Source organism: Dromiciops gliroides, chromosome 2, assembly GCF_019393635.1.
Source record: "Dromiciops gliroides isolate mDroGli1 chromosome 2, mDroGli1.pri, whole genome shotgun sequence".
Lineage (NCBI taxonomy): Eukaryota > Metazoa > Chordata > Mammalia > Microbiotheria > Microbiotheriidae > Dromiciops > Dromiciops gliroides.
This window is the reverse complement of record NC_057862.1, coordinates 402,321,546-402,334,008: the sequence shown is the minus strand read 5'-3', so window position 1 is coordinate 402,334,008 and position 12,463 is coordinate 402,321,546. Positions and strand designations below refer to the sequence as shown.

General features: G+C 32.2%; 1 protein-coding gene across 12 annotated transcripts in view; it reads left to right on the top strand.

Moving 5' to 3' along the window:
• The window catches only part of CHD9 (chromodomain helicase DNA binding protein 9), a 257,680-nt gene that overhangs the window by 166,035 nt on the left and 79,182 nt on the right, over window positions 1–12,463 (top strand). For all 12 annotated transcript variants that reach the window (XM_043982156.1, XM_043982163.1, XM_043982161.1 and 9 more), the window contains 7 exons: window positions 1,561–1,629; window positions 1,702–1,757; window positions 2,618–2,735; window positions 3,551–3,637; window positions 3,851–3,988; window positions 7,857–7,978; window positions 9,901–10,144. In XM_043982156.1, the coding sequence (XP_043838091.1) occupies window positions 1,561–1,629; window positions 1,702–1,757; window positions 2,618–2,735; window positions 3,551–3,637; window positions 3,851–3,988; window positions 7,857–7,978; window positions 9,901–10,144 (834 nt within the window). The remainder of the gene's footprint in view (window positions 1–1,560; window positions 1,630–1,701; window positions 1,758–2,617; window positions 2,736–3,550; window positions 3,638–3,850; window positions 3,989–7,856; window positions 7,979–9,900; window positions 10,145–12,463) is intronic.

The window sequence follows — 12,463 nt, the reverse complement described above, 5'->3', positions numbered from 1 at the left end:
TGTGAGCCTAGGTGACTGGGAGCTTGATGGTGCCCATGACAATAATAGGGAAATTAGGAAAAGGAGAGAGTTTTGGGGAAAAGATAATGAGTTCAATTTGGGGTATGATGAATTTAAGATGTCTACAGAACATCCAATTCAAGATGTCAGATAGGCATCTGGAGATGAGAAATCAAAGGTAAGGAGTGTTGTTAGGGCTATACAGATAGATCTAAAATTCATTTGCATGGATTTGACCATTTAATTCATGGGAACTGGTGAGATCACCAAGTGAAATAGCACTGAGAGTGAAGAGAAGAGAGCCAAGGCTAGAACCTGGAGGGACACCCACAGTTAAAAGGCTCATCTTGGATGAAGACAAAAGGGAGTCAGACAGGTAGGAGGAGAGCCAATAGAGAGCAGTGTTATAAAATTCTAGAGAAAAGAGAGTATCAAGGACAAGGTGATTGAGAAGTCAGTAAGGATGAGGATTGAGGAAAAAAACAATTAGTTTTGGCAGTTAAGAAATCATTGGTAGGATTGGTAATAATAATCCTTAATAAGCTTGGGATTTCTGCTCCCAGTTAATAATTTTTATTCTGTCCTTTCCAGTCCCCTGGGAAAAAATAAAAATGAATAGTTGAGCAGTTCTGTTTTCTCTTTTTATCATAAATTGCCATTATCCCATCTACCGCAGACAAAGATTTTGTCCTTTCTTTGATCCTCCTCTTTTTCACAATGTACTAGAAAAACTCTTTTTTGTTATCTTTAACATGCCTTGCCAACCTCAGCTCATTGTAAGCTTTATTGCAATCAACACCATTTTTATAGAATTAAGCCACATTTTCATGTTTGTCTTTAGTTATCTGCTTTTGCTTTCTTCTGATGTATGTGTCCCTTTTGAGTTCGCTTTGCATCCACATTGGACTTTTTAGACTGCTCACCGTTTTCTGTTCTTTGAAATTGTTTCCATTTATGCCTTGAGAATTTTATTTTTGAGAATTTCCCATCCTTTCTAGGCTGAATTGCTCTATAGGATTTTAGTCCACGGGATTCTATCTAGCCTGTCTCTGAATTCCTTAGCTTAACATTGATTGCCCTTTTAAATTTTACTACATCCTACCTTTGCAGCTTTATTTCATTCCTCTGCTATTCCTCTGCTAGCTGTTGCTGATCTTGTCCTGCAAAATTCTGCCTCTGCATTCACATGCAGGATCTATGCTCCTTCTCATCTCTACCAGTTAATGTCCTTCTTTTTTAAGGTCCAGATCAGATATGTCCTCTCTAAAGGTTTTCCTCATTTCTTTTAATCTGCCATAATTAAAAGTGATCATTTCCTCCTCAAATTTTTCTAGAGCACCTTATCTGTGTTTCTTATTTGCCCCAAAGACATTCTACCTTTTCTCATACCTATTTGAGTTGATTCATCCACCCATTAAGTTGTAAGCTTCTTGAGAGCAAAGGTATATTTTTATTTTATTTTTGTCTTTGTGTCCTTTATGCCTACTACAGTGTCTTGGGCATAAGAAGTTTCTAATAAATATTAAGTTGAATAAAGTTTAAATTTCCCACTTTTCTTAGGAGAATCCAAGTGAAGAAGATGCTGCAATTGTGGACAAAATACTGTCTTCTAGGATAATAAAGAAGGAAGTGAGTACTTTACTTTTTATATTGTGTATTTCATTTTCTTTTTGAATTGTAATAATTGTTTTTTTCTTTTAGATATCACCTGGAATGATGATTGATGCAGAAGAATTTTTTGTAAAGTACAAAAATTAGTGAGTATTATATATGTTTACAACAGTAAGAAAGGAGACATTGATTTAGAAAGAAGTACAATGTTTGGAGCGTTAGGAAACTATTATCACTCTAATTTATCTTTTTTATTTTAATACTAATACTGTTTTTATTATTTAAATTATTGCATTAGCCTAATTGAAAGACTAAGTAGAATACCATAGTCCAAAGTCACTTAAAGGTTATTAAATAAATTTGTTTATTATATTCTTTTTTTGGAGAAACTTACATTTTTTAATAATCATCATCAACACACATGGTACCTGATTAATTTTTAACATATAATTCTTGTTTTAATAATCTAATTTTAACCTATTGTATGGATTAATCAAGTAAAAGAATAAATAATTGATGGGGAGGGAGAAAAAATTTCAAATCGTATATTTATAGAAAAAATAGAAAGCCAAATATATTTGATTTATTGTTTTTGTTCTTTAAAAATCCATTCTTGATCTTATTTCTTCCAAATTTATAAACATAACTGTATAATTCTGTAATTAAAATGATTTTATTTTCATAAAATAGCATTTTCTGTAATGACAAGAGAGTTAACAAGTAAAGATGTTAATGATGAATGAAACTGTGCTCTTAACAGTCAGCTTCCACTTAACAAACTGCTGACTTATGTAACTAAATCTTGTACAGTGAGTAAAACGTTTTTAGTCCAGAAGTTACATATGTGAGAGTAGTCATAAAGCAAAATATCAGATCACCTGTTTACAAAGCTGAAAGTTAATATATGTTACTGGATATTTTAATTAAATTCAGTTGTGCCCAAATAAAAAGGCCCACCTTGGCTTACTTTGATATAATAACATTACATTTTTTATAACAATTTCAGCTCCTATCTTCACTGTGAGTGGGCTACAGAACAACAGCTTTTAAAAGATAAAAGAATACAGCAGAAAATCAAAAGATTCAAATTGAGACAAGCACAACGAGCACATTTTTTTGCAGATGTAAGTAATAAAAATCAAAAACCCAAAATGCCATAAGCTTCCACTTGAGGAACTCTAATGTTTATAATGTTGTTTGCCACGACTTTGACTAACTATTCTTGGGGCTTCTCAACTTTCCTCTTTGAATGTAACTACTATATACAAGACAAACCTATTTTCCTCCAAAATTCAATTTGAAGACATTTTTATGTGTTAATTGATGGAAGAGAGTAACGGCCCTACTAAACTAAATTAATGGATCTAGAAAAATAAGTTGTAATTGTTTTAAATGCATTTTTGGTGCTTATGGAAAGATATGGGTATGTGTTTTATGTAAATTTGTAGTACTTTTTAAAAAATTATGAAATCATTCCATAAAGACCCCCTGTGGTTATATTACAAGGAACTTTTGAATAAAGTAATTGTTTAATTCAAGAAAATTATAATTCTTCAAGGACTCTGAAAACACAGTTTATCTTTTGATAGATTGTAATAGGTAAATTATATCAGGGTCCTGCTTACTGGAGGCAAGGTAACCCACCAACCATTTTTGACCAGTATCTTGTCACAACACTGTGAGGCACTTTTATTGATTTTTTAAAAATTTATTTTGGTAACCCCACATTTAAATGAAGTAGGCAGCATGGTTTTAACCTTTTTATATAGCTAGTTCTCTCATCAGTAAAATAAAGGATTCATCATATTTCCAAGATCCAGATGAAATTACTTTTAAGCTAATTCAAATGAAATAGGCAGTAAATTCTGCTAGTGAGTCTTTCACTCAGTCACTAAGGTTATTCCCACCCTTTGATAATTAAATTACTTTTGAATTTCAGATGGAAGAAGAACCTTTTAACCCTGACTATGTTGAAGTAGACAGAGTGTTAGAAGTTTCTTTTTGTGAAGATAAGGACACTGGTGAGGTAAGTATTTAGTAAAATAAATAAGCCAAAAAGACATAACTTTCCTAATAAAACTTATTAATTTTTTAAAATTGTGTTCTAAAAATAAAAATACTAATATATTTGATTTTTATTGAAGCATGTTAGTATGCCCAGAATATTTTAAACTTTTCTTTGTTTTAACAATATCTTTTTAAAACTGTTAATATTTTTTAAATGATTTGCTTTTTACAGCCTGTAATTTACTACTTGGTAAAATGGTGCTCATTGCCATACGAAGATAGTACATGGGAACTGAAAGAGGATGTAGATCAAGCAAAAATAGAAGAATTTGAACAATTGCAAGCCTCAAGGCCTGACTCTAGGCATTTGGTAAGGATATCTTTGGGTTACAGACACCTTACTTTCAATCTTCCTGATTCCATCTGTTGCTTTAGTTCATACTAGGTTGTATCCTACCCTAAGTTTCTTTTTCTTCTATTTTCCCATTTTCCTTTGTATTTAAAGACAACAGCAGTACTGATTTTGTTACCTTTGTCAGTTTTCCCTGTTAGCTGTACTTAGACTTCAACTATTAAGGTAATATTTATATTGAAGCCTCTCTGTTCTCCTCCTTTTAACTTTTAACCCAGTAAGGCAAAGTAAAGACACCTGGAAATTAGTATGAAGTATATTTTTGTCAAGTTGTCTTTCTGATCAGCAAGTAGATATTGAGCACCTGTGAAAGTTAAATTTTATTTGAAAAAAAATTTATAATTTGAAATGTTTCACCTTATTAGAATATATTGCTTAATAGCATTAAGTCAAGTGAAGTTATGAGGGATAAATTTGTCCATTAGAGAGCTAAATAAATGAAAATTATACCTAAATGATAATTATTTAAAAGTAGTCCCTAATTATTTGGGTGAGAGGAGCAGAAATTTCTGAACCATGGAGAGCTGTGAAGAAATCACTTTGTTGTTAAATGTGTTTTTAAAATATACTATTTTGGGGGACAGCTAGGTGGCGCAGTGGATAAAGCACCGGCCCTGGATTCAGGAAGACCTGAGTTCAAATCCAGCCTCAGACAGTTAATACTTACTAGCTGTGTGACCCTGGGCAAGTCACTTAACCCTCATTGCCCCACTAAAATAAAATAAAAAAATAAAATAAAATATACTATTTTATTCAAGATTATCTTAGAAATTCAGTCCTGTGATTAAAATGTTATGAAAAGTAATAGTTTATCATTATTAATATTGATAATCCTTGACTAAAATCCTATTTGGGGGTGCTTTATGGTATGGAGGTAACCCTGGATTCTCAAAAGCCAGTTCTGCAGAATATAAGGTCTGTCTGACCCTACCAAACTCAAAAGACTTGAATATTAGCTCAGTGATGTGCTATATATCTGTCTTCTGGGCACTAGCCTACTTGAGTTAGAGCAGCTCACCCTGTTGATCAGAGGTTAAGAATTTAGGGACCATAACAGCTCTTGAAAGCTTCCTCCTAAGTAACACAGGGGTAGAACATGGCTTCAGGGAAGAGAGTTAATTAACTACATTGGCAAAAAAGTGGATGTTTGAAGTATTCTTGATTACAATGATGAGCATTTACATAACACTTTAAGGTTTACAAATCACTTTCCCCATCACCTTGTAAAGTAGGCAAAAATATGTAGGCACCGTAGCAAAATGTTAATCAGTTCCAACTTGAAATTAAATCTACTATTCAAAGAAGTGAAGGTAGCAAAAAGTAGAAGAAAACAGTGCTGAATTTTTATGAACATAAAACTATCAGTAGCAGCTACATTTAAGAAACTATGCCATCTGCTAAAAAAAAAATGCACAGCTGAAGTGGGAAAACCACAAAATATCCAAGGATTAAGAAAAAAGAAACTAATATGTAACTAATAGTATTCTGGAAATTTGCCATAATCATAATTTAAATATTTATTAATCTTTATTTAAAGGGGAAAGTTAAGAATAACACAGAATTTCTAACATATTTTGGGAAAGATAAGATTTTAGCATTCAAAGGGACCTTAACCTGCTACAATCCATTCACTTTATAAATGAGGAAACTGAGGACTAAAGATGAGGTGATTTACCCAAGGTTAAGCTGGTATTTAAGTTTGCATCCTCTGTCTTCAAATCCATTGTGCTTTTTAACTATACTCATTATAAAATGGAAAATCCCAAAAGAAACCTTAAATAAAACAGGACACGTGGAAGAATTGTGTCACATAATTGCTCATATAATAGTAATGTAGATTTGTTTCAGTACTAAAAAACATCAAATATCAGTAGCTTTCAGCATAATCTTTCACCTGATCCAGAATGACAAGATATATTGCTGTCTAACTGTGACAATGCCAGTAGACATAGTGTAAGGTAATAAGAAAGTACAAGAATATGGAAGTGTAAAGCTTTACCTTATACCTTTCTTCTAATATTCTTGGTGTCAGTAATACCCAGAGGCTTCCACTATGTAAAGTAATCTTACTTATTGCACAACTGCCTCTTTCAAACTTTATTGGGTTCTTTTGGTTCTACTGTTCCAGGATTTATTAAGAAATTCCATTTCTACACTGTTCACATCCTTAATTTTATAACAGTGACTTTATACTCACAATCTTTAGACCAAAGCTCCCTTCCCTTACCACTTCTCCCCAGTTGTATCTCCTAGTAAAATGTAAGTTCCTTGATTGTTTCACTTTTGTATTATAATCTCAGTAGATAGCATTGTGTTGGCACAAAGTAAGGCTTAACAAATTGTTGTTGATTGATTTATAAACTTTGACTATATCCTATTTTTTTTTTTTTGGTGGGGCAATGAGGATTAAGTGACTTGCCCAGGGTCACACAACTAGTGTTAAATGCCTGATTCTGGATTTAAACTCAGGTTCTCCTGAATCCAGGGCCGGTGCTTTGTCCACTGCGCCACCTAGCTGCCCTGACTTCATCCTATATTCAACATTTGTATTTACTGAATAGAATCCCAGTTTTAATTTACCCTCATACATAGAAGGTTTTCCATTACCACGAAGACTTTTAGTTGTTTTTCTGTGGACCATTTACAGGTCCCATTGGGGTTTATACAGAGTTGGGTTATCTTTTTATGCTATTTCTAATACTTGTCTTAATAATAAAATATTGTCCAGTGTATTCTTTGGCAAAAGTGGTTCAGTCAGCAAGCATATCCCTCTGATTTGATGCATAATTTCTTGGATATCAAAATTACATAGGATAGTAGTACTGTTGTTAATAAATGATATAACATTTATGTATAAAATAGTTTAAAGCAAAAATATATATATATGGATTTTTTTCCTTTAACATAAATGTATATAACATTGGTAACAAAGAAGTTTCTTAAGGAAATAACACTGAAGGGAAATGAAGCACTTTTCTACAAAAGTATGATTTTAGAATAGTCATTCATTATAGAAGGCCCTTGTTTTTTAAAAGAGCGTTAAAAGGACAGTTATTCTTTAAGTAGGAATTAAAATTCATTTTCTTTAGTAAGTGCTAATTTTACTGAACTGGATAGCTATAATAAAATTGGTTGGAATTAGTTCTGCTTTCACCATGTTCATGTAAACTGTATGTCAGTCTTTGAGTTGTCTTCATTTGCTAATATTTTACCCAGATCAAATTAATTATTTTGGTAGTTTTATTTTCCAGAATTATGCAATATTGTATTCCTTTTATCATTTTTTAGCAAAAGAAAATCTGAAAATTCTGTTAAACTTTGTTGTTCTCTTCCTAGTTTCCAAGATATTTTTTGAATTTTTAATTTGGGCCTAAGGACAGAGTCTTATTTCTCTACATAACCTATCATCCCTAGAAAGTCTCTGCCCTATCCAGAGTAAAACAATAAAAATTTTTCCTAAATCCTTCAAAGGAGGTAAATTAATAGTCTTGAAAGAAATGTTTTATATCTTGAATATTGAAAACAGTGTTTATTAAATGCTTAGAAGAACTAAATGTATTGGAGATAGGCCTCTCTGATTTTAATAATCAGCTTTTGGGGCAGCTAGGTGGCACAGTGGATAGAGCACCGTCCCTGGATTCAGGAGGACCTGAGTTCAAATCTGGCCTCAGATGCTTAATACTTACTTGCTGTGTGACCCTGGGCAAGTCACTTAACCCCAATTGCCTCACCAAAAAAACAAATCAGCTTTTCAAAACCCTATTATAAAATGTTGATGAATAGATTATTCTTTTAAGCATATTTGGCTTCTTATTCTTCCTCAAAGGACCGTCCTCCACCTAACACTTGGAAAAAAATAGAACAGTCCAGAGAATACAAAAACGGCAACCAGCTCAGGGAATATCAGCTAGAAGGACTCAACTGGCTCTTGTTTAATTGGTACAATAGGTATGTCCTCTGTTTTTAATATCAGTCCTTAAGTATTGTCATTCTAGTGTGTAAATATATACAGAAACACATAAATATACAACATTCATAACATGTTTACATGTGTATTAATTAAAAAGCAAAGACATGTTATAATGGTGGCAAAGTTATCATAGTCTTTGTTATTAATTAAAGTGAGTTAGGCACAGAAATATATTTAGGTCACATTTTAATATGTCTAATGTGTGGGGGAGGTTAGCCTTAATATATGCATATCAGTATGTAAAGAAGTGAATATGTTGATTATGATTAGATAAATATATTAAAAATATCATTCCCTTTGAACAGTAAAGAGACTGCCTTTCTACATAATATTATCTTAACTGATGTAAATTATCTTCCATCATGCTTGGTAGTAATTAGATCTAGCAAATCATCAGCATTTACACCTGCATGGATCAGGGCTCTATTTATTTGATATAAGAATCCAGGAAGCTAAAACAGATACTTAGAATTGTGTTAAAGACTGAAATGAAGTACAAAATATAGAAAAATGATAAATAATACAGGATGTCCCAAAAATTTTAATGCTGTTCTAATCTTTAATAGCTTATGTGATGTAAAAATTTTTATTATTACTGCTAACACTGATATAGTTATTTGCTCCTACTATCCCCATTATATCTTCCTTTTCAGTCATGGCACTATTTATTTTCTCTCTGCATCTCATTGTGGGTGGCAGTAAGAGATCTTATCTATGAAACATTTTGAGTAACTTGGAAAATGTAAGACCTAAGTCATATACAAGGTATCCCAGAGACTTTTGGGACATACACTACTATATGTAGTATAATAATATATGGTATACCAGAAGTTTCTGGTATAGTATATTTTTCAGAGATAATTAGTAATGATAAATTTAATGTATATTTTACAATGAGTAAAGTGGAATACAGATAATTTAAGTATCTTTTTAAAATTCAGTCAATGATATCTCACTCTAGGTTCCCAGTCGTTCCTGACAACTAGAAAATATCATTCTACCGCTTTACATTTCATGATCATTAATTTTTTTAAATTTTCCCCAAAAGAGAACTCCAATAAAAAATGACAATGTTTACATTATTGCTTAATCTGTTATTGCATAATCTCTTATGCTTTCATTCAAGAGGGGAGTACAATAGAATCCCATTACAACACAATTCATTTTCATAAAGATACAGATATCCTGTGAGAGAGGGATGAGGCAGTCCAATCATTTCCCTTTTAAAAACTATATAGAGAGTTACATAGACTTAAAAAAATTAAAGGTTCCAGTGTATTTGTTCAGTTCAATAAACATTTTTTAAATAACTTCTATGCAGAAGGTTCAAAGAGGAATCCAGACAAAATGCTATAAGAAAATGTAGTGGTTATGGGTCACTTGAAGCCAGGAGAATCAGGGAAAGCTTCACATTAACAGTAGAAGTTAACAGTAATATCTTTGTTTTAGAATAACAATAAACATAATTTTATTCAGTTTTATATTCCAGACAATGAATCCCTCTCTCCCCTAATGAAGAGGTATATAGAGGGCTTACTTTGAAGCCAGGAAAGACCTAGATTCAGGTTCCACCTCTGATGTTGGCTATGTAATTTAGGTCAAGTCATTCAATCTCTCTAAAATTATAAATTGCAGAAAGGGTAATAACCTGCATTGGTAAAGAGAGTTTTCTCATCTGGGAGTTAATTAGTTCCCTATCATTGAAGTCAGAGGTCCAGTCCTATCCCCTATATTCCCAACATAGTACTAATATTAAAAGTCTTCAACATACTCTCCACTATATCAGCTTTGATGTTTTTATTTGCACTTTCATAATTTCAATATATTGAGTCTTGAGGAAATTCTTTAAATAGTGATATCTCTATGATATCTTGATATAAAATATCTCTGTTTGTTTCAGACGAAACTGCATTTTAGCCGATGAAATGGGTCTTGGCAAAACAATTCAATCAATTACATTCCTCTATGAAATACTTCTGACTGGTATACGGGGGCCTTTTCTGATCATTGCACCACTTTCAACTATTACGAACTGGGAGAGAGAATTTCGCACATGGACTGATCTTAATGTTGTGGTATATCATGGGAGCCTGGTTAGCAGGCAGATGATACAGCAGTATGAGATGTACTTCAGGGACTCACAGGTATTTTATAATGGTACTTTTGTATCCTGCTTCAGAAAAAAAAAAAACTTTTTGAATAGACAAATTGGAAAAGGGGTATATGCAATATCTGCTATTGACCTCTAATGCTAGAGATAAATTTTAAGTACCTTCCTAGATCTTACTTTATTATAAATCATGTTTCTTGTTATTAGTCACTTGACTAATGAACCAAAAAATCATGAAATAACAAATTAACCAATTTATAGGAATTTTCATTAAGTATCATATTTAAATGAGAACTGTTCTGATTTCCAGCATCACACACTTAGGTAGAAAATTAGGCAATTTCCACTAAATTATTTTTAAATGGATTAAATATTCTAGCTAGCTGAGTTTTAAAATATTTTTCTTGAGTGAAAATCGAATTTGGGATCCATTTAGCTTTAGATAATCTTAGACAATTTCTCTGCAATTAATATGGTTAGTTTCTCAGTTCAAAGCTACACATATGAAATCTTAGCCAGTTAAGAGCCATTCTATCCTGATAAAGAGCTACCACCAAACATTTTTCTCCTTTAAATTAGATCTTTGACAAGGGAAAAAAAATAACTGGACTATTATTATACTGTGCTTGAATGGTTTACTCTTTTGTCTCCTGGAGGCACATTTCCTGTTTTATTTTGACCATTGATTCTAGGGTTTATCATATTTCCCCACCCCAAACACATAGGACATGGAAATGTGAACAGGCAATATAAGAAAGAATTTCTTGGAATTAAATAGAGGCCAGAAAACATGAAAAGGGAATTTTCATCTTGGAGGAAAGACCTTTACTTTTTTGATGAAAGTAATTAGTTAAAATTACAATATAAAACCCTCTATTTCATTAATCCCTTAGCATGATATTTTATCCTTTCATCAATCCTTCTGTACTATTAGCCTTCAAAATTATGAAAATACTTAAAGAGTTGCTGTTAGTACAATTGAATTATAATTATGGTGGTAACTGGTGATTTGTGGTTATAATATTAGTCCATTATTTTGCCTTTCACTTACATCTGATTATCCACCTATTACAGATATAAAATAACAAAATTGACTAGTTTGTTCCTATAGCCATAGTTATTTTTATCTACTTTAAGGCTGCATGCAAATTTTGATAAATATTCTGGAATCCTTAGAGTATTTCTAAACATATTAATGAAAACTGATTTTAACAACTTCAGTCCTTTCTTCAACCTATATACAGATCAGGACATCTTACTATTTATTGTCATGTATGGTATCTTATTCTTAATAATAGGAGTATAGATCTGGAGCTAGAAAGGATATCAGAGGCCACCTAGCCAAACCTTCTTATTTTACAGATGAGGAAACCGAGAGGCCTAGAGGTTAAATGACTTGCATAAGGTTAAATAGGTAGTAAGAGTGAGAAATGGGTTTGGACTTCAGGGTGGTGCTTTTTCAATCGTGCCATGGAAATCAGAAAAATTTAGAGCTGGAGTAAATCTTATAGATTATATAATTCAACATTATTATTATTGTTGTTATTATTAACGTTTTTGTGGAGACAATCAGAGTTAAGTGACTTGCCCAGGGTCACACAGCTTCTACAAACCTCTGAATTTAACAAGAAAGAAACTAGTTTCTTGAGAGCTAAGGAGCTTGATCTCAAGGTTGTGATTCATTTTGATATTCGCCTTATGTAATTTATGTTGTGATATGGCAGCAAAGCACCATATTTCTGCTGTGTGTAAAAAGCATGTCTATTCACTAAATTAAAAAAAACCATAATCCCTTGTCATATATTAAAAATCATATTATCCAAATTATTTTACCTTAAGATATTCTGTATTCAAATTGATTGAAGATGTTTCATGTAATAAGATCTGGTTCTAGGCCACTTGGTGGAACCAATGGATAGAGTGCCAGGCCTAGAGTCAGGAAGACCTGAGTTTAAATCCAGCCTCACAAACTTGCTAACTGTGTGACCCTAGGCAAGACACTTAACCTCTTCTTGCTTCAATTTCCTCATCTGTAAAATGAGATTGATAGCACCTCTCTCCCAAAGTTGTTGTGATGATCAAATGAGTTAATAATTGTAAAGTACTAAGCACAGTGCCTGGTTCATAGCATGTGCTATATAAATGTTAGCTATTATCATCATCATTATTGTTATTATTAATTTTAAATTTAGGAAAAATAAATGCCTTCAAAGCTTATTCTTTAAAATAGCTGTGTCACTGTAAACTGTTTATTCAGTATGATAGGATCTGTTAATGATGAATACCTGACCTGCTTTTTTGAAAGCTTGTAGAACTGTATTGATATCCACCTTGTAGCAAAGTTGCAAATCCC